Source organism: Orycteropus afer, unplaced genomic scaffold (genome assembly GCF_000298275.1).
Source record: "Orycteropus afer afer isolate SDZICR_OR568_19922 unplaced genomic scaffold, OryAfe1.0 scaffold00047, whole genome shotgun sequence".
In the NCBI taxonomy this organism is placed as follows: Eukaryota; Metazoa; Chordata; class Mammalia; order Tubulidentata; family Orycteropodidae; genus Orycteropus; species Orycteropus afer.
Window position 1 is genome coordinate 14,163,285 of NW_006921634.1, and position 23,736 is coordinate 14,187,020.

The 23,736-nt window shown below is 34.1% G+C and overlaps 1 protein-coding gene across 1 annotated transcript in view; it reads left to right on the forward strand.

Annotated features, from left to right (window-relative positions):
* The window catches only part of CNTN5 (contactin 5), a 799,637-nt gene that overhangs the window by 469,689 nt on the left and 306,212 nt on the right, over positions 1–23,736 (forward strand). Inside the window, exons 9-11 of the mRNA XM_007938106.1 lie at positions 500–636; positions 2,482–2,611; positions 4,678–4,828. Of these exons, the coding sequence (XP_007936297.1) occupies positions 500–636; positions 2,482–2,611; positions 4,678–4,828 (418 nt within the window). The remainder of the gene's footprint in view (positions 1–499; positions 637–2,481; positions 2,612–4,677; positions 4,829–23,736) is intronic.

A 23,736-nucleotide genomic window follows, 5' to 3' on the forward strand; every position in this document is an offset into this window, starting at 1 on the left:
TGTGATAAAGATTGAGAATTTAGCAGTGTCTCTGGCGGCCTAGTGCCTAAGGCATCTGACTGCTAATCAGAAGGCTGGTGGTTCAAACCTACCAGACACTCCCTGGAAGGAAGGTTGGGCAATCTACTCCTGAAGTGACATCACTTCAGAAACCCAAGGAGGGGTCCTATGAGTCTGATCCAACTTGACGGCAGTGCTTTTGATTTTTATTATGCCTTAGAGAGAATCAAACCACTTGCTTTAAAGTGGGTAAAGAAACCAATAACATATTGTACTATACTTTCTTTACAAGAGTATTTTAAAGTATCAAAATATTACACTACTAAAATTTTTACACAGTAATTATAGTTCTGTGTGCAATGTAATGCTATATTTCTTCCAAACCTATGCTTAATGAGTTGCTAAAAGATTGTATTGAATATTTCCATTTGAAATTTGTACTTGGTAAACAGTGTCTAAGAGATGAAATCACTTTTCTTTAATGCTTAAATATTTACAGCCTATCCACACTGGGTAGAAAAACTGAATGATACTCGTTTAGACAGTGGAAGTCCTCTCCGATGGGAATGTAAGGCCACTGGAAAACCCAGGCCCATATATCGTTGGCTGAAGAATGGAGTTCCCCTCTTGCCTCAGGTACTCTTGGTAACTGTTAACTTGTTCCAATATAATTTTTGACAGAATTTCACACAGGAAGAACTACCCTTTCTTGTCTTAAGTTTCGTTGGAAACCATTTCCTACTTCTACCTTATAAAATATTTGGATTGAGAAATATAATAAATATATTGTTTCTCTTTGTATATAATTATCTCATTACTCTTTTGAGTAATAAATTGCTTCTTTAATTTTTTTCATAGAAAAATATCGGTGATTGTCACAGAATCCTTGCAATTTCTAACTGCCTTTAGTTATCATCTAGCTTGTCTCTGTCACACTACATGATGGCATTAATCTCTAGCAGTAAAGCGCCATGCCTAGGATCACATATCTAGAAACAGGGTGAGATTTAAATAGGACTTTTGTCTCCTGTGTCCTGAGCAGGATTCTTTCTATAACATCCTGCTATCCTATACTTATTTATTAAAACATTAAAAGATATTTGTTGTCTTTTCAGTAAATGTACCATACATTTTAAAAACAACTCAATGTATATTGCATTCAAAAATAAATCAATTACTATTAGCATTGACATGAGGATAATAATTTTATTTGTTTGTTGTGGCCTTTGCAGAGGGGGAATAGTTCACTATTTGTGGACAAAAAGGAGGGAATATTGCATGCAATGGAGACTCTGAACTGGTCCTGCACAGGTCCTGACATTAATGAGGAAATCTCTTACCAGTCATTGATCTCTTTTTACCTCAGTTTTTCAACTGTAAAATAAAGATGGGATCAGATAATCCCCACAATTTTCTCCAGCTCCAATATTGTCTTATTCTAAAACTGATGAAACCAAAACAAATGGCAAATATACAAAAAGATACAAATAACCAACACTACAGTGCTGTTAAAGAAAGCTGATCAGAAAATTCCTGATACATTGATTCTTTCTCTGTAATTTTCCTAGGACACCAGATAAGCTTTGAAAAGGGACTATGCTGATTATATTATCTACCCCCAGTGTCTAACTAAGTAAAGTAAAAGCTACTTGCAGATAATACCTCTGCTGTTTGAATGGCTTATTTTGAAAATTGTGTCAAATTACTTAGCATCTCTATTGATAGAAAATCAAAATACTGTCCATTAAAACTTACAAAACAGTTTGCTTGACATTAAGTAGATAAAACATTTCATTGTTTAACACACTTTAAATTTAAAAGTTGTCTTAGAAATGTGTTAATAGCTTCATCTTACCTCAATTTTCACATGCTCAATTTCCTGTCTTAATATATAAGCTTTCTGTGATAATAGAGTTTATAGTTTCAGACCAGTACTTGTAAACAAAATCTAGTTTCAGAGCTGCTTATAGTGTTGTTTTTTTGTTTCCTTGTGTATATGTGTATTTTCTTATGAAATGATAGAAAACAAAAATTCCTTATTGGATCAATATAATATTGATATTATAACTTTGTTTGGTTACTTTTAATCTTAATCCTATATATCAATGGTCTCAATTCTTGCCACCCCTGTTCCTCATTTGTAAAATAGATCCAAATAATGCTTTTGTCTGCTAATTGTGTTTCACAAGCTCAACTTGTTTGCCAATGGCAACTCAATTTAAAAACAAAACCTAAAATAATACGTGTATGAAAAATTCCAGGAAAATATAATTATTTCTTTTCTGATCACAAAATAGTTGTAAATTATAAGAGACATGTCCAAATAAACAAAATAATAAACAGCAAGTTTGCTAAGTTGCCAAATAATATTTAACTCTGTTAATTTGAGGCTTTTTTTTTCTCAGCCTAGGGGAGAGTGCCCACAGTATTCACATCATTTGTTTACTTTCTAGATCTAATTTTTTTTCTGTTGCATTACAGAGTAGGGTTGAGATGGTTAATGGAGTATTGATGATCCACAATGTGAATCAATCAGATGCTGGAATGTATCAGTGTTTGGCTGAAAATAAATATGGAGCCATTTATGCCAGTGCTGAACTAAGGATTTTAGGTATGCAATTTCTAAGTAAATAAATAGGAAAAAAAAAAGTGACTTCTTTTCATGTTCTAAATCTTTCCATACTGAAGTTTTATGATGTGGTTGTAAATGCTAATTTTCTTGATTTTTTTTTTTTTTTTTTTTAAGCTTGAGGATCCATGTTTACATTGTATATAATTTGTTCCATAACTTCTTTAAGTTTTTTCTCATGTAGTTTTTAATCTTAAAAAGTTTACATAATGTCTTTACTATGGCACTAAAAAACACTCATGCAAAGAACTATGTATTATCCTCAAGGGGGAATGCTCTAAGTGTAGGGATCAATATCTAGATTTCTGGTAGTCTCTCAGCCCTACCATAAACAAAAAACCAAACTCACTGCCGAGGCAGTATCACTACAGAAGTAGATTGCCTAGTTTTCCTTCTGAGGAGTGGCTGATGGGTTTGAACCTCCAGCCACTGGTTAGTAGTCAAATGCCTTAGGAACTATGCCATCGGAGCAATGATTAATATTTCCCAAGCAGCTCCTACCTACCATTAGGCATGTGGTTTTTGGAAGGCAGACTCCAAAATAAATCACCTTCTCATCATGGTCATTATCATTCTGAAACCAGGTCCAGCAGTCTCATAGGGCCACATGCTCAGTAAGAATGTAACAAGGATACTAACACTACTTCACCACTCTTTCAATACTACAGGAAAGATTCAATCTACTGGAATAAACTCCTCAAATTGAATATATTTTGATCATTGGAGTGGATTTATTTTTTCCCACTTTGATGGTTTCCTTATCTTTGGTTGCACAACACATGTAATACAAAGAGGGATATTTATGTGACCTTAACTCACTATCTTCACAAAATGGGCAGAAGTCCAAGGATGCTTTTTGTTCCCCAGTTAAATTCCCAAAACACAACATTAATAGAAAGACCCACAAATCTCAGGAATATGGAAAACTACTATGTACACATTAACTAAATATATCATAAATGAAATATTGAATTATGAATATTTACACTATAAATTTCTCCACATTACAAAATATCCATCCTAAATAAATAGAAGATTTCACATTTGAATTTCTATAATCAACCAGGTATTAACATTCTTTCTTGTCAACTCACCCCAACATTTGTTAGAGTTGATCAAGCCTTCTTCTGATTGATTATTTATCCAGAGACCCATCAAAATGTGTTCCTTCTCATTCATTGCATCCATTTTCAAAAATTTCCTTTTGTAAATTCTATTCCCCGTAAGCAACCACAAATCTTTCTGTACTTTCCCTCACCAATTTATTTGCTTTTCTTTCAATTTCTTAACACATCTCAATTGCATGTATAAAATCTTTTTTAAAAAAATATTTTTATGACATAAATTGTATTGCTGCATGACAAACATAAAATACTTATAAATCACCCATGAAATTGTAGAATTGACATAAGTAAATGTCTCCAATATAGCAGACATGTTTACCTATCTTTTAGATTCAAAAGTGTAATGATAAAAGTCTAGTTGAGATCATTTTATTATCAATATATAATCAGATCTATGTAAATAATTGCAACTAAGTAATAAAAGTTGTTATTGAAATATAAATTATTTTATTTTTTAAATATTTCTTTGAAATTTAAATTTTATATTACATTCAGTATATATATGAAATTAAGATACATGTATAGGCAATGATAGACACAGAACTGTCTTCTCCTCACATAAACTTCACTTTTCCAAAGTCCAAGTAGACTTCCTTTGTTGGTCCCTGACCTTTTGACAAAGTTGCTCATTAGTCTTTCACAATCAAAGCATGAAATAAAGCAGGCCATTAAAAATAAATAAGTAAACAAAGCAGGCTTTGAGTGTGCACTTACATTGTATGAAACCATTACCTGCTAATAGGAAGGATAGCCAGTAAAATATATATCAAAAAATTAAAAAAAAATAAATGATGAGCTACTGTTTTTCACATGTGTAGATATTAGAAAGGTATTTCAGAAGAAAAAGTTACAAAATCTTGATGAGTCATGCATGAGAGGCTATAATCATTGGATGTGCTGCAACTAACATTTTCTGTTTAATAGCTTCAGCTCCCACTTTTGCACTGAATCAATTGAAGAAAACAATAATTGTTACCAAAGACCAAGAAGTCATCATAGAGTGCAAACCCCAAGGTTCTCCAAAGCCTACCATCTCTTGGAAGAAAGGAGACAAAGCAGTTAGAGAGAACAAAAGGTTAGAAGTCTATTTCATAATTTAAATTCATGTCATCAGACTTTCTGAAATTGTAGATGATGCACACTAAGTATTTAAGAAAGCCTTTCAGTAATTGTGAAATAATATATTGCACTAATTGTAATAAAGTGTGTGTATAAGAAAAAAATTAGTCTTAAAAAGAAATTAAAGTCCTACTTCAATATGATTAAACTTCTTTTCCTTTATATTGTTTCAGCACTAATTGGGAATGTCACCAGGTTATGAAGAAAGTAATAATTTTATTAAGCTACTTAATTTAGTTTCTCATTTTAGTCTGCAGACTAGGAGTCAGTAGTTACCTGTAATATTTTTTAAGTGTTGTGTTTTCCTTTAAATATTAATATAAAATAATCTGGACCATCTGTATAGTTAACTTATGATGGAATATTGCCAAGTGATATTTGGACCTGTGTTTGGCTTTTTCTTTTCAATCATGTTGATGTAAAATAGTATAGGATTACTCTGATAGCCATAGGCAAATGAGAAATGTGCAGAGGAATATATTTGATGTGTAAGAAATGGCTTTGGCAAATAAAAGTCAGAGGGACTCGTAAGAGTAAAAATGATGATTGAACCAAATCATCATATGGTGGTTTATGTGTGCCAAGTTTGAAAGCCCCATGCTGTACCAATCATTTCCATATATGTTGCAAATGATGATTCAGCTTTGACTACTATTCTCCTCCATCATCTGAAAATAGCATTGCTTATTTTAGTTTTGTGTTAAAATTCTGGTTTTCATTTTGTCTATGAAGATGAGGAGATTTTGTCTTGTTTTGTGCTTTCCTATGAATTGGAATTGATTCCATACAATGTGTTAAGTAATAATATAAAATAATTGAAGTCAGCTCTAGGATCCATGTAAACAATTTTTTTAGAAGATTTTTGAAATATTAAATGTTTTTAAAAAATATCTGTTTTCCTACCCAAGTCTGAGGAACAGTGATTTACATTGCCTATCTCAGGTAAAATAATTTGTGGGATTACTAGGTTGAAGTCAGACCCGAAGATTGGTATGGGTGATCATTGGCATGAGTAGTATTGTTCATCTCGTTTTGAAATATAATTTATCCTTTTTAGTGGGAGAGCTGAATCACAAACTTCAAGATTCATATTCTAGGGGAATTAACTAATCAAATGTTTGTTGACTTTTTCAATGCTATATTCCACAAATAGGAGGGAAAAAAAATGAAAGAAAAGGAAACACTTGGCACAGACATTACTGAAAGGAAAATTATTTTCCTTGTATAGTAAGAACAAATTTACATTGCTTGGTTATATTTTTTTCTGGATTTATTAAATTTTTGTTAATGTCATCAAAATATATACACCATATCAGTGCAAATTATTCCATTTGAAAAACATTACTAGGTTTTATGTTTATGGGTGGGGTGTGAGCCTTATCCTATTTATTTCATTTCACCATAAAAATGTTCCACATCAAGTATTCATATATATCACCCTGTGAATTTAAAGTATCAGGCAACATCTCTTTTGCCAAAGTAAAACTATTGAGAAAGGTAACAAAATTATGATTTTTCTATTACAGCATTATAAACATAAACTTTTTATTTTCCGCAATTTGAAAGGTGGTGTTTGTGAATTTTTCAGTTTCCTTGCTCCCCTTTCTCTCTAGTGCTAACTCCTGGATTAGTGAGAAAGAATATTGATTTCAAACTCAGACCATTCCATTTTTCCAAATATCAGAACTTTTGGTCAAAGTATTGTTTAGGAAGGAGGCTGAAATGTGAAATGTTTGTGTTGGTAGTAAAAGACTTGGGTACCTACCTTTACTTAGCATTCTTCCTATGCAGATCTGTATTTTTAACTCTTCAGAGTGTCTTTACTTAATAGCAAACCCACAGGTAGAGGGCATTTTCATTTTAAAAACTGGCAAACACACGTACAAGATAACATTTTTACTAATGTATTATTTGTTACCATGTACTATGTGTGTCTACTGGACAATAAAATAAGGCTAACTGTTGTATGTAGCTAATGTTTTCGGGGAATGGTATTGTTAAGAAGGGGCCACAGCCCACTGAGCAAGAGAAATGTTCTCTTGTACATTATGCTACATCAGAAGTTATATGAAATTCAAACAACAATCACCGAATTCTGTTCACATAACATGAAAAATTAACAGAGCTATAAGAATTACTAATTATAATCCTTTCTACTTTCAAAATAGAAAATTGAATTATACTGTTATACTTAAGACATGTGTCTATTAATAATTATTGTTGTTAGATGCCATTGAGTCAGCTGGGACTCATAGTAACCCTACATACAACAAAATGAAACACTGCCTGGTTCTCCACCATCCTCACAGTTGTTGCTTTATTTGAGCCCATTGTTGCAGCCACTATGTCAATTCATTTAATTGAGTCTTTCTCTTTTTCACTGACCTTCTTCTTTACTAAGCATAATGTCTTCCTCCAGAGACTAGTCCCTCCTGAAAACATGACCAAAGTACGAGAAAGGAAGTCTTGCTATCCTTGATTCTAAGGAGCATTTTAGTTCTACTTCTTCCAAAACTGATTGTTCATTCTCTGGCAGTCCATGATATAATCAATGTTCTTCACCAGTACCATAAAGGCATCCATTCTTCTTTGCTCTTCCTTATTCATTGTCTAGCTGTCACATGCATATGAGGCAATTAAAAACTAAAAATACCATGGCTTGGATCAGGCACACCTTAGTCTTCAAAATGACAGCTTTGTCATTTTGAAAACTCTTTAACACTTTAAATACATCTTTTACACCTCAGTATAAAGAAAACAGAAATCCTCACCACTGAACCAATAAGAAATATCATGATAAATGGAGAAAAGATTAAAGTTGTCAAGGATTTCATTTTACTTGGATCCACAATCAATGCTCATGGAAGCAGCAGTCAAGAAATCAATCAATGTATTATATTGGGTAAATCTGCTGCAAAGGACTTGTTCATAACTCACTGTCAAAAATCATGGTAAATGCTGCTGCACCAATGATATGTGTTTTCTGATTAGTGCTAAACTAACTTCAGGATATCAGCATATTCTATTTGACTTAACTTGTGTCTGTAATACCTCACAGATTCAGACAATTAAATGATTCCATAGTCTAAATTTTAGAGGCTGTCTGTAATCACATAAGAAATGAACAACAGCATATATAGAGACTCCTTTCGTTCTCAACTCAGCTGGAACATATTTTAGAACATTAGATTACCTGAATTCCTTATTTGTATATGGGTTTTCCCATAATCTTCACTATAATACATTATGTCATAAGTGCCAACTATTACTAGTTGTCTTTCAGCTTCCTCAACTCTATTTAGTCTAAGAAATTAATTCTGTCCATTGTCATAGAGAAATAGTTGTAATTTTTGGTAACTCAAGTTACTCAGATCAAATCAAATGTGTGATTAGTCTGATTATGACTCTGAGATCCAGTTCTAGCCACAGAGTATCTGAGACTAAGTTCTTAAATTCCATAACTGTTACAGTAAGTATATCTGAATCCTTGCCTTCAAACTTACCCAATATGCCTGCTCATTGAAAAGTAGAGACTTATTCCTTGTAGTATTTCCTACAGTCTTTTCTCCAACTCTTACATCATTGTGAGAGTCTATCTCCTCCTTTTTTAAGTCCCTGTGTCATTACATCTACACACGCTTCATGTAATTGTTGACTTAAATCATTCATGCTCATTATATCATGTCTCATCTCTCTCACTGGTATCTTCTAATCTCTCAATCCAATGGGCAAATGCCAGATTCTAACTTCTTCATCTTTCTAGGACTATGTTGGTAAACTTTTCTAGTCTTCCAAGGTGTGGTCCACATGTTAGACACATAATGCAAATTTTTGAATGAAGTAATTATTGAATAGGAGCTCTGGTAGCATAGTGTCTAAGGCACTTGACTGCTCACCAGAAGACTGGCAGTTCAAACCCACCAGCCACTCCTCGGAAGGAAGGTTGGGCAATCCTACTTCCATAGTGATGCTGCCTCAGAAACCCAAGGAGGGGTCGCTATGAGTTGGGGCCAACTCGACGGCAAACAACAACAATTATTGAATAAGTAAATCAAAATACGTATATTTTTTTTCATTTGTGAAAGCAAAAAATATATTTATTTGTTGAAATATTTAGTGAATTTCTATCATTTATTAATTACTGTGAAGGTTACTCTATCTGTCTTTCCATATTTGGCAATCTCAGGTTTCATGAAGGATAGATTCTAGTTGGACATAAAAGCATAAACTTTGGATATCAAAATAAGAACCTAAGATTTCAATAAACAATTAAAAGATGTCCACAAAGAAGTATTGGAAAACATACAAAACTACATTCTGAAAATATCTAAGAAGTTTTGAAACTTAGTATTTCAAATATATATACAATACATTCTTTAAGATAGGGTCTTACATGTGATAATGTATTTTCCAGTAGAAATTGTGGATAACAGAATAACCTAGTTTATAAAAACAAGCCTCTTTATCCTGTTAATTCTACATAGATTTTTACTTGTCAAAACTTTATCCTAAGGTTTTAACAAGCTACATAATTTATTTTTTTTTTATTTATAAAATTGAGGTAAAAATTGACTTCATTAAATTGTGAAAAATGAATGAGATTTTATACATAGGCATCTGAGAAGTATGGTATCTAAGAAGATCTATGGTATCTATGCACCTGTGATGATGATAGGATGATTATGACGTTAATGATGGTGATGATGGCAGTGGTGTTGGTGAAGTGATGGGGACAAAATTATATGAACCTTTGAATATTTCAACACTGGTATCAATTTCTGTTATCAATAGTGCTGATTATTTTCCCTACTCTCCTTTTCTTTCTCCATTAATTAAAGGAAAGGACTCTTGATTTAAATGATTATCTGGAACTAAAGATTTGCCAATGAATAAGTCGGTCTTGCAAAATTCTATCATGCAATCTCCAGCATCATTTCTAGCACCAGGGAATATTATCCAATAGCTAATGCTTCTTCTTTGTTTTCAACATTCACATTCCAATCACCAGTAATTGTCAATATATCTTGATGGCATGTTTGGTCAATTTCAGACTGTAGAAGTTGGTAAAATTCTTCAATTTCTTCACCTTTGGCATCAGTGGCTAGTTTGTAAATTGAATAATAGTAGTATCAACTGAACTTCATTGTAAATATATGGTTATTATCCTATCACTACCATCATTTTACTTCAGCATAGATTTTGTAACTTTTTTTAACGATGAATGCAATGGCATTCCTCTTCAATTTGTCATTCTCGGTATGGCAGAACATATAATTTTCAGATTCAAAATGGCAAATGTCAGTCAATTTGATCTCACTAATGCCTAGGAGTTCAATCTGTTGCATTCCATTTCATTTTTGACAACCTCCATTTTTTTCTCGATTCATACTTGGTACCTTCCATGTTCAAATCATTAATGGATATTTGCAGCTATTTTGAGTTGTGCCACATCAGCAACTGAAGATCTTGAGAAATTTACTCTATCCAGGGTTACTTTAAGGAGGCAGCTCTTCTGCAAGCAGTAATATTTTGAATGCATTTCCACCTGAGGAACTCATCTTCCAGTACTATATAAGACATAGTAATAAATGGAGAAAAGAGTTATCAAGGATTTTTTTTTTTTTTTTTTTTTTTTTTAACTTAGATCCACAATCATCTTGGCAGAAGTCAAGAAATCAAACAATGTGTTGCATTGGGCAAATCTGCCACAAAAGACCTCTTTAAAGTATTAAGGAGCAGAGATATCACTTCAAAGACTACCATGTTGCTGACCTAAGCCATTGTCTTTTCAGTAGTCTCACATACATGTAAAAGCTGGAGAATGAATAAGGAAGATCACAGAAGAAATGATACATCAGAATTATAGTGTAGGCAAAGAACATTGACTATACCATGGACTGGCAGAAGAATGAACAAATCTGTCTTAGAAGAAGTACAGCCACAATGCTCCTTAGAAACAAGGGTGGCTAAACTACATCTCTTGTATTTTAGTTATGTTTTCAGGAGGACTCAATTCCTAGAGAAGGACATCATGCTTAGTACAGTAGAGGATCAATGAAAAAGAGGAAAACCCTTAAGGAAATAGATTGACACAGTGGCTGTAACAGTGGACTTAAGCACAGCAAAGATTGTGAAGATGGTGTAGGACTAGGCAGTGTTTCATATAGGGTTGCTGTTAGTCAAAACTGACTTGACAGACACCTAACAAAAACCACAACAAAGAAGTCTTTTAGGTCCTCTGTGTGATAAATGTGTTATTCATCAATCTAATCAGTAAAGTGACCTTCCTTGCCCACCAGGGACCTAAATCTTACTTCTCATCATCTATTCCTGGCATTGTTTACTCTCACTGTCCTTTACATACTCCTAGTTCAGTGTCTTAGGCATAGGTTCCTGTACTAGTAAGCTGAATATTTACTTGTTCCATGGTTACCTTACAGGCTATGTGCAAATAGGTCAATACACATGGAGAGTTAATGAAAATAGAGAAGCCTTTTATAGATTTGGCTGTTTTTGTTTTATTTTACTATTTTTCTTCCATTTCATAAGAATGTTTATCTCATATTTTGTCTCACAGCTCTTGAAGATCACCAGCACCAGATAAAGAAGATCACCTTAGGCTTCTTTATCAATCATGTCCATGTTTCATACTAAAACTAATAAACTCTAGGTCTACTAGAAAGTGAGGCATTCCATAGGGATTTTCTCCTTTAGTATATTTCCATTCAGATATTTCTGCTCATCAAACTCATATTGAATTTTCACTTCAGCTCATTATTTCTATTGCTTGGCCATTAACTTTTTTTAAAATATAATCATCCAGAAGCAGTCCAGCAGTGCACAAATATTAAACCTTCTTTATTACATGTTCAATTTCCTGTACTTTTTGTGGACAAAGATAATCTTGGGTAGGATGAAGAATATGTATTTTTGGAAAAGAAACAGTTTATTTTGTTTCCTTTCTATCTCCACATAAAAAGCCTATACAATATGCCATATATATTTAGCAATTCCTTACAATTATTGAAATCTCAAAATAGTTTAAGCACCCATTTTCATTTCTGGGCAAAAGAAGGAATACCAATTACAGAAATAATAAACTATAGTTCAAATGGGTGCTTAAGAAATCCTTTATGAAAAAAAAATAAAAATAAAAACTATCCTATGGAGGGGCAGTATTATAAGGTATATTTTTTAATACAGGACTGTAATCTAAGCAAAGACTTGTACCAAATCCCTTGCAATATTCCCCTGCTCACCAAAATAGCTTCAGAATAGCAAAGTTTTAAACTTATTCATTTAACACACGCAGAAAATTGCACGTGAAGTACTAATTAGTTTGACTTCTAGTGGGAATTCTTTTTGTGTTTACTAGGCAACAATGATCAAGCTTATACAATGACTCACAGACATATGGAAAAATATATTCTTAGTACAAGCCCTAGAGGACACTTTTACTGAGGGGAAAGGAGGACTTCTTACTTTTTGTAAGAAAGAAGAGGAATTCATGGGTATAATTATGGACTTGTTTCTGTCCCTTTGTTTCCACCTACATGCTGTGTTTGCTAATGAGCAAGCTGTTTTGTTTCCTCTGTGACAATGTCTTTTACATATTAAGAACATAAAACAGTGTAGATCCTAGGTATCTTAGTTTTCTTCATTGTCTATTAAATTGTATAATGACAGAAAACAAGCTTTCATATATCAATATTATATCAGATGACTTCCTTTTTAAACTAAATCTGTAATTGAAAGGAAATATAATGATCAAAATTATATTATTTATCTCAAAGGAGAGAGGTTGATATCTGACTTCATAAGATTTAAGTCACTTAAATGTATGGTGTGTAATATATCCTCATGGATGGTGACTTGCTGTTCCATAGGTCCTCTGAGATTAATAGGATGAAAAAGGAATGGTCTTACAATCATTATCATTTTTTGAGGATGCTAACTTCCTGCTTTTGATAAAATCTAACTAAGCAAGCATTTGCTTGAATTCACTTTCTCTACTTTTCCTTTAAAATGCTAGCAATAATATAAATGGAAAAATAAATAGGCAGTCACAGCAGCCCTGGAAATTAAGAATATAGATGAACAAATTCTCAGCCTCTCAGAGGAAGCACTTATTTAAGTAGAAATGGATGAAATTAAGAAATGATTGATGGCCTATCGAAACCACAACAGTCACAGTGAGAAGCCAGAGAGAGAATATTACACCAATATCTACTTTTTGCCCCCACCTCCTAGATTCAGATATTAGGCCTCACTGCAAAGGCTCACAGGAACCCCCACTACACTGATGACAGACACTCTTCAAGATGGCCAGATGCTACTTCCTCATTAATCCCATTAGCACTAATATAAAAACATTTGGGAGATTATAAACCCAGAAATGGATGAGGGCTAGGTGCGAAAGATACCATCTACCCTAGGATTTGAAATCATTAATAAGTAATGATACAGATGTTGTTGTTGTTGTTAGGTATTGTTGAGTCAGCTCTGACTCATAATGACCCTGTGTGCAACAAAGCAAAACACTGTTTGGTCCTGTGCCATCCTCACAATCCTTGCTATGCTGGAGCCCATTTTCACAGTCACTGTGTCAATCCATTTCACTGAGAGTCTGTCTTCTGTTTTGCAGACCCTCTGCTTTACCAAGCATGATATCCTTCTCTAAGGAATGGTCCATTCTGACAACAGGACCAAAGTAGATGAGACACAGACTGGTCATGCTTCTAAGGAGCTTTCAGGCTGTACTTCTTCCAGGACAGTTTTCTTTGCTCTTCTGACAGTCCATAGTGTTTTCAGTATTCTTCACCAATACCATGACTCAAATGTATCAATTCTTCCTCAGTCTTCCTTATTCATTGTTCAGTTTTCACATTCATATGAGATGATTAATAACATCATGGCTTACGTTAGGCACACCTTAGTCTTCAAAGTGACTTCTTTGCTTTTAAACACTTTACAGCATCTTTAGGAGCAGATTTTCCCCAGTAAAATACAATGTCTAATTTCTTCACTGCTGCTTCCATGAGTGTTGAGAGTAGATAGAAGTAAAATGAAATCTTTGATAACTTCAGTCTTCTCTCCTTTTACCATCATATTGTTTATTGTGCCAGTTTTGATGATTTTCTTTTTCTGTATGTTGAGGTACACTTCATACTAACGACTGTGGTCTTTGGTCTTCACTAGTAAGTGCTTCAAGTCCTCTTCACTTTCAGGAGGCAAGGTTGTATCATCTGTATATTGAAGGTTGTTAATGAGTCTTCCTCCAATCCTGATGTCATATTCTTCACATAGTCCAGCTTCTAAGATTATTTGCTTAGCATACTTATTGAATAAGTATGGTGAAAAGCTACAACCCTGAGTTCACAGTCTAGATCTGCCTTAATAACTGTTCAGTTATCAGTCTCTCTTCATTCTTCTCTCTTCTCATTTCTACCTTTCTTGCTCACCAATAAGCATAAAAGAACAAAACCTCCAAATATTTATAATTCTATACTACACTGTACAATGGCAATTTCCCAAAAAAGATTCTGCATTTTCTCAACTTTTGACCTTTGTACACCCTTTTCCTTCCAGCATACTAGTCACTCTATTGAAATCTTACTCAAAGGAAAGAACTGTCTTGCTATGGTTTCTTACCACTGGAAATCTTTGAACTGATACAATTATCAGGAAGTTGTAGATAGTGAAAACCTACAGTAAATAATTGAAGTCATTTTATAACTTTTACTTTAGTTCCAAATATGTGTCAATTTACAACCCTTCTGAGTTAGATACTGGTATTTCAGATATATGAATTTCAAAATTTAAATGTAATGATATTAATTACATATTCAAAGTCATTCAAGGCAAAATTGGGCTTTAAAACCAAATTCGGTGCTATTCATTGAGTCTATGAAAATCTTAGCAATCAAATTCTTTAGCAGTGATATTGCATTTTAATCTGCATGGAAGATAGGGATGGAAGTCCTCTTAATTTCCTTGATGTTTCTGATGAGGATTCACTTTTCTATCCAATACTCAAAAGCTGCATAACTAACTTCAGAGACACTTTCACACATACAACACACACACATACACACACATACACACACAGACATACATCTCACAAACGTTCAGAATTCAGATTATCTTCCAAATAAGAGAACTTAATTTTAATCTAATTTACCTTTGAATAGACTCATAGAGCCAAATTGCAAACTAAGAAACACCCTGGCTAAAATTTTATCTTGCCTTTATTTTTTGCTTTCTCCACCTTACTTTATGGTAAATTGGATTACATCAGTCTTTGTTGACAATCCAATTATAAGAAGTTCATTACTCTGTCTTCTCAGTGATACATTGAAAGTTGATCACATTTTGTAGACAAAATAATACCAAAAATGGTGTTACTATGATACTCTGGGCTGTGCATTAATTTACAAGATTAATATAATCTACAAGATTTAGAGGGATATTCAATGTTTCTAAATTTAATCTCAGAGAATGAATAATCCAAAATAATTCAACTTTTATTGTATAGCAATATGCTTACATTATGCCAAATAACTGAATGAAAATGGATGAAAAAAAGAATTCTTCCAAATAAATCCATTTTCAGCAGTATGTTTGGATAACATAACAATGAACATAAAACTGCAAATTAAGGACATCCATTTAGACACTGAAAACCTGTGTATAAATAAGGAAGTCTCAAATTCTTGGCTTTTATTATTTCCCAAACTTAACATCTTAGAAAACCTATACTGTTCTCTTCAAGGGTTCAGCTTTTGTTTTTTGTCTTGCCTGATCTTAATGGCAGTATGTCTTTTGTTTCCACTTTTTTTTGTTGTTGTTTTTTCAATTGTTAAATATAACAAAACCAACCTCAGTCCCAAAGGGAGATAACACTGAGAAACTCAGTTAATTTAAACTATAAATGACAACAAAATACTTCTGGCTCTGTTGTGCTATGAACACCTCCAGTTTGTGGCTTTACATCTCTAGCTAATTACGAATTTAGCAAACAGTTCATAAATTCTACTTCTAACAATGGTTCATTTACCCCAGTTACTATAAATTGCTACGCAAGTTGCCTGGTTATGCTCTCCACATAGGCACAACTGGAACAAGCTATTAGTCGCTTAAAGGCTTTTCTTTTCCAAAAGCCCCCTAGACTGCAACTTTCAGCTTAATTTGTCCTTAATACAAACAACATGTAAAATACTTGGGAGTTCAAGCATCTAAGTACATGCTACTGACTGATCCTACTACCTCCCCAAGCGACTCTGCTTTGAATATAAAATAGTGAAGGGGGAAGATTCTGAGGATGCTAAGGAAAAAAAGTACTTTACAACAGAGATTTTTTAGCTTCTTCTGGGAGTTGTACAGTCACTTCTTTGTAGTTTTTGCATAAATCAATTTAATTTGACTGTGTTGATTCATAATGGGAATTATAGGGCTGCTAACAAATTAGAGCATAGACATAAGGATAACCTTGGCTGCAATGAAAAACGGTCTTGGAGTCATGTTCATAAAAGACAAGCCGAAGAAGTTCCCTCTGACTTGCTTCTTTTCATTCTAACAATGGTTGTTGATGAGAATATGCGTATATGTGCATGTGTGTGGTTTTCAGTTGTATCTGCAGATCTTGGGGCACTAGCCTACTTTGTTCTCTCTCTCCAATTGGAAGTGGTAGCTCCACTTCTTCATTCCCCAATGCTAGATAATCTGGGAACAGTTCAATTCAATACAGTTTGTTGAAAACTAAACTTTATTCAAAATATACTAAATGCAAGACATTGTACTAGTTCCTACAAATAAAGAACTCCTTTCCCTTAAGAGCCTCTTGTCCAGTGGGAGGATAATGGTACTACATAAAGAACTGTAACACAGGATAAAATAACTGCTTTGCTTTAGGTAATAGGAAAAATAGCTACCACTCAATGAACACCAAACATTGTATAAAATTATTTTAGTTTCAGTGTTATTGTAACAGAAATATAACAAGTGGGTGAGTTTAATGAACAGAAATTTATTTTCTCACAATTTAGGAGGCTAGAAATTCATATTCAGGGTACTGGTTCCATGGGAAGGCTCTCTCATCTATCCTCTCAGGAGAAAAATTCCTGCCTCAATTTCTCTAGCATTCTTCTTGGCATTCCTAGGAGATCTCCACAGGGCATCTTTCTTTCCTTCATTCTTGCTTGCTTGTTTCTGTGCCTAATCTGCAGTTTTATATCTAAACATGATTGTCTTAAAACATATTGTACTCTGGTGGAACATGGTACCATCTCTATGGTGCTGGTTGGCATCGGCCTCTTTGCTCTAGCCCACGCCGCCTTTTCCACTGTGCAGCATCGTTGTTACATGCGGTTAACAGAAAAGGAAGACAAATCACTGCCAATAGACATAGTTCTTCAGACACTTCTGGCCTTTGCAGTTACCTGTTATGGTATGGTTCTGGATGCTACGGCAGAAGTGAAGAATAAGACGTTGGATACGTTACAGAATCCCCCCGTCATTTTATGTATTTAGTCATAGTGGTCGAGTACTGTTCCGGCCTTCAGATGCAACAAACTCTTCAAACCAAGATGCCTTGTCCGCTAACACGTCACTGAAGTTAAGAAAATTCGAATTGCAGAACCAAGATTTTTACAAATTGTAGTAATAGGACAAAACAGAGTTGGGATATTGGAGTTTGGGGTAAAAAACACTCCCCCTCTCCCCATTAGTATTTCTGTTGATCTTTTAGACGTAATAAAAACAGAATCGATAGCAAATAAATAACTAAAAAAATAAATAGTTGTACTCCAATATGGCCTTGTTAACATAACAAAGAAAACTCTATTCCTAAATAGGACTGCTTCCACAGCTATAACCAAACCATGGCCAATGAGATGATGCCAAATCATAGTGACCTTATGAGACAGAGCATAGCTGCCACATAGGGTTTCCAAGGTTGTAAATCTTCACAGAAGCACACTCTTCATCTTTCTCCCGTGGGGTATTTTGTTGGTTCCAATCACTGACTTTTGGTTAGCAGGTGAATGCTTTAACCACTATGCCTCCAGGACTCCTTTCCCATGGGTATAGAATTTAGAATTTACAACACATATTTTGGAAGGACACAATTCCAATTCATATCATATATGTAATAATCCCTTTTTAAAAAACATAAGTCATGTAGACATTTCCCAGACTCACATGCATATCAAGTGTCAAAGTGAGAAAGAGATTTTAAGTCTCTTTTGACCCAAAAAGCATTTTCATTTTGCTCTACCACACAAAATTTTCTGAGTTCACAAGACTGAAAAATAAAAACTGGATTAAAATGAGGGAAAACTTCTTGCATGAAGTGTCATTTGAAAGAGTCATTGAATAAAGTTTTGATATGTAGATATAGGAAGAGTACCAGTTAGGAAGATAAATCAAAATTTGCAGAAGAACAGGAATAAGAGAACATGACAAAAAATTATGGCAAAAATTTAATATTCAGGTAAAATGAATAAATAAAAACATAACTCTCACACTTACTCAAGAAGAACTAGAAAATTCAAATAGCCCACTAATCTATTAAATTAGTATTTAAAAATATTACACAAAGAATATTGCAGGCTTAAATGCATTTAATGGAAAATCCTACCAAACAAACCAAAAACAAATTGTTCTACTATTACACGAGTTATTTCATAGGGTAGAAAAGAGATAAATAAGTTAATAACTAAATCTGACAAAAAGAGTATGAATAATAAAAATATAAGCTTATAGATCTCATGAATGTAGACTGAATACTACATAAACTAGAAATTAATATAATTTACCACATTACAGATTAAATAAGAAGAATAATTTGGCCATCTCAATAGAGTAGAAAAAACAGTGGATAAAATAAAACATTTATTTATGATTTAAAAAAAAAATCTCTTAGCAACTTGAAAAAGAAAAAGGAACTTTGCAACCTGCTAAAGGCGTCTTAATAAACAAATTTTAAATAGAGAAGCATTAAAAACATGCCCTTTGAGAATGGAAAGTAGATGAGTTCTTTCCATAGTCATTTCTGGTCCACATTTTACTTGAGGAAAGGTAAGACAAAGGAAGATGAGGAAGGTAAGATAAAGAAATTGAAATAAGAATAATAATTGGGCAAGGATAAAATTTTCATTACTGGCAAATAATATGATTCTCTCTATACATAGAAACCCAATAAAAATATACAGAAAAAATCATTTGAATTATATAAAAAGTTTAGTTACATTTTTAGATACTGTACAAAATGGCTTAAAAATAACTGCACATTTCTACACACCAACACAAAAAGAATGAGAAAATTATTTTCAATGCCATTAGAGAGGTGACTCTGAACAGGTCAGAGTGAGATTGTTCAGAGAGATGTACATAGTATGCACCTACGATATACTAAACTTTGAATTTTAAGATATGTATTTAGTTAAAAGTATATAATAGAATTTATCCATGCATGATATTTTCTCCCAAACTATACTGTTCCCAAGGCCCCTGTATTCAATCTGCTTTATTATTCCCTTTTCCTTTTCCTAATTCCAGAAGAACATTTTAAGTGCCACGTTCTCGAAGGCTTTTTGAAAGAAACTTCCTTACTAGACACCATGCAAAGCAAAGAGAATCACAAACAACAGGGTACTTGTTTCTAGGATTCTCCTTTAGCAATTCAGAGACTTTTGTACTCTCCACCACATCCACACCTGGCAGTGATATCGGACTGAAATCAAATAAGAATAATGATGGATCAAACCCACTGCCATTGAATCAATTCCAATTCATAGCAACCATTTAAGACAGAGAACTGTCCAATAGGGTTTCCAAGATTATAATCTTCACAATGCGCACTACCACATCTTTCTGCCTCAGAGGAGCTGCTGGGTTTGAATTGCCTGCCTTTCAGTTAGCAGCCAAGCACTTAGCCACTGCGCCACCAGAGCTCCTTAGTAAATGCCTACTATGGGCCAAGTTGTATTACTGGACATTTTATATGTGTTGTGTTTTTTTGAAGATGTTTTCTGTGTGTTGTCTTCAGGAGGTGATGCAAGCAAGACTATAAGTAAGTAGAAATGGGTAAGGGAAAACTGTGTAAGACTACATATTTATGGTATTATTTGCACTTTTGTATAAAAAAATATGTAGAATGTTTACGGTTTGTATATTATTTTGTTTTCTGTACTACCGTTTCTATCTGTTGTAATGAATCATTTTATATATGCATATTTGAAGCTTTTCTTTTAACATCTCATATATTACTGGACATGTACACTTTAAAATTCGCTAAGGGAAAAACTATAAAAGAATTAAGCTAGTATTTAAAAAATCATTGGCTTCCCATTCTATGATAGTTACTGGCAAACAAATAAACTAGAAAAATTGCTTGCTATTTCCAAGATGTTTGGTTGGTCCCTAGTTTTTCATTACAATCATTATTTGTTGTTATAATCATTATTGAAAATAAAAACCTATATAGAACTACTATAAGTGAAGATCATTGGCTTTGGACCCAGATATTTCCAGTCTACTATTTACTAAATGTGTGATTTGAGTAATAGCAACAATCACTAAAGTTTTTTGCAGGCTTCCATCATGCCAGGAATGTGAGAGGCTGCTACATATACTAACTCATTGAATCCCACAAACTTCATTTTTGAATCATTCCCATTTTACAGACAAAGAAACCAAGGCATGGGAATTTGAACTAATTTGACCACAGTCATTCAGTTAATAAGTGGGCATACCTGGTTTCACATCTAGAAAATCTGGACCTACCTTGCATTTTTGGACACTAAATGCGTATTGCCTCTTATATACTGAACTTGCCTAATTATCCTTCTGAGTTTCACTTTTCTCATTTGCGAGACTGTTAGTTTTAGTTGCTAAAAGTTCAATCTGAGAATAACTAACTCAGGATTTTCTGAAACTGTAAGATTTTGCATGTTGTCTTAAGCAGCATCTGACACATACAAGACACTCAGCAGACAACAGCCATCCTCACTACCTGCCAAGACTATTAAAGACAGCAGTGGTAGACAAGGAGGCCAGTGGTTATCCTCCTTTGCTGGAGAGAATGGATCCTCATCTGTTATCTTTAAATATAATCTTTAAAAAGAGAAGAGAAACCTAACTCATTTGTTTTGCTTTATCATATATATATACATATAATTTCTATACACTCTGTACAAGTCAATCGTTAATCATTTCATACACAAAAATAACATCTTTTGACCAGTTGAGAGGTGTTTTATCTCCTCAGCATGTAATCCACACATCATATCTAGCCTGGTTCCTTAAATTGTCTCCTTACTGGCCTCTCTTAATTCAGCTTATCACCTATAGAGCATTCTTCATCCAGCAACCAGAGTTTTCTTTTAAAACATAACTTGAATCATGTCAATTTGCTTTTTGAAACTTTGTAATGATTTTTCCCTCTATTTAGAATAAAAGCAAAGTTCTGTACCATGATTTACAAGCTGATCACTGCCTTCATCTTTCTCCTTTTCTTATTCTCCCCTTGCTTATAAAGGTCCAACTCCGCCACCCTTCGCCTTGTTCAGTTCATAAACTAATATGTTCCTGCCTTGGGGCAAAGCAAGGAGCTCAGATGGCACAGTGGTTAAAGTACTCAGCTGCTATACAAAAAACAATGGTTCAATCCCACCAGTCACTTCTCATGAGAAAGATAGGGCAGTCTGCTTCTATAAAGATGTTAACCTTGGAAATCCTGTGGGGAAGTTCTATAGGATCACTATGAGATGGAACAGACTCAGTAGCAGTGAGTTTGACTTTTTTTTTCTTTCTTTTAGCACAAGGAATTTCCTTTTTCTTCAGCCTGAAACCCTCTTTCACTAGATATTCACTTGACTATCTCATCCTGGATATCTAGGTTACCTTCTCCAAGGTATTCTTGACTCATGGTATCTGATGAAGTGCCTCCATCTCAATCACCCTCTCTCACATCACCACATTTTGTGAACTTTACATCACTTTTCTCCTCGGAAGGAAAGCTGGGCAATCTACTTCCATAGTGATACATCCTTGGAAACCCAAGGAAGGGTCGCTATGAGTCAGATCCAACTCGATGGCAGTGAGTTTGGTTTGGTTTGGTATCACACTGTGAGATGTTCTGTTTTTATTTGCTTTTCTATTATCTGTCTCTCCATGAATTGAATCTTCATGAAGGCATGCCCTTCTTTGGTTTTATTCAGTAACTTCAGAGCTTAGAATTGATATCTATGTAATGTTGAAGCACAAAAATATTTTTAAATGAATTTGTTGAAACTCTACATGTGTGCAAAAACTCAGCAATTCTTGCCTGCTATGTCTCCTTGACTCAGCCTCCCAAATGCACTATGTAGATGATAATAGATCAAGCAAAATTATTAAGGATATTATGAAGCTTGGAGGAGACAGCTTCATGAACCACTCTGAATTTCTTTGAAGAAAGGTGTTATATTAAAAAAAAAAAAAAAAAATTGGATGGAAATTGAATCAAAGTTGAGTCAGTCTCCTGTGTTTACTTTATGTAAGAAAATTAACTAAACGGAGCTTGAATTTTCAAGATGGCTTCTTCCATGTGAGCTTAAAATCTGATTCTCTGGTCAACTCTGTTTTCCAAGACTATCACTAAATTAAAAAGTCTCACTACAGCGAGATGTGAGCATTCACATCTCTTCCTTATTTACCCAGTGAAGCATCTGCAAAGCCTCTGTGGGTGGTTTAAATGCTAATATTCAGAAAGGCAGTGTTGGAAGCAAACACCCAGCTGTATTTAAGGCCTGCATTTTCCTGGTGAATGTGTCTCCAGGGGTGCACCTTTCCGGTGCCCAGACTTTTAAGCACCATCCATATTAAACACAAATCAGAACACTTTTCACAAACCACTTAATGCTGTTTAAAACTCACAAGTAAATCATTTTAACTAAACCCTTTGATATAGCTTTGCTCTCCAAACTGTCCCTGTCTGGTTTTAAACACTATTATAAAATTGTTTTAAAAATTTAGAGGGTGGCATACCACATTAGAGCTGTTATGTCTGTATAAATCACGTGTGTGGAGTAGGACTGTGTTTTTCTCCCATACTGGGATTAACATTTAAAATTTTATGTGATGGTCCTCTTTGTGTGTATGTGTATATTGAGGGTGGGAGATAGGAGTTTATGGGCATGCACCTGTGAACCTGACTTTAAAGCAGTGATTTCCATCTTCCTTTCCATTAAAGCTGGTTAGCTGCTCTGATGCTTAGAATGAAACTGAAATAAGATGTGCTTTCAAACATATAGACTGTAAATGCTACTATTTTTGGGTTTCTTGAGAGCCCCACTCACCCTGGGTTCTTCCAACATGCAGAACAATTATATTGAAAGTCCCAACCTCTTGTCTCATTTTATGGATCAATTTTTATGTTCATAACCTCTTCAATAGTGATACATAGTATCTGCCTCCTTACCCTCTTTTGGCCATTTTTGAGTCCCTGATCAGCTAAACATGTTTGTTGTAATGGTGGGCCAATGGTTAAGTGTTCAGCAGCTAACCACTTAGGGGCCCCACAGGAGAAAAGCCTGGCACTCAATTTCCATAAAGATTACAGCCAAAATATTTGAGAAGCAGTTCCACTCTGTCACATGAGGTCACTAGGAGTGCTCAGTGGCACCCAACAAAAATAGTTTCCCTAGAGCTCATGGTGATGTATAGGACAATAAGAAAGGTGCTTTCCTTCCCCCTCATTCAGCCCTCATCTACCTGAACTAGCCACTGGCCAGCTGGCTTCTCGCAGGTACTTTCCACACTCAATTTGAGAATTTCCTGATCACTCTTGAAAGGTTTCAACAAACAGATGCCACACTGGAGACA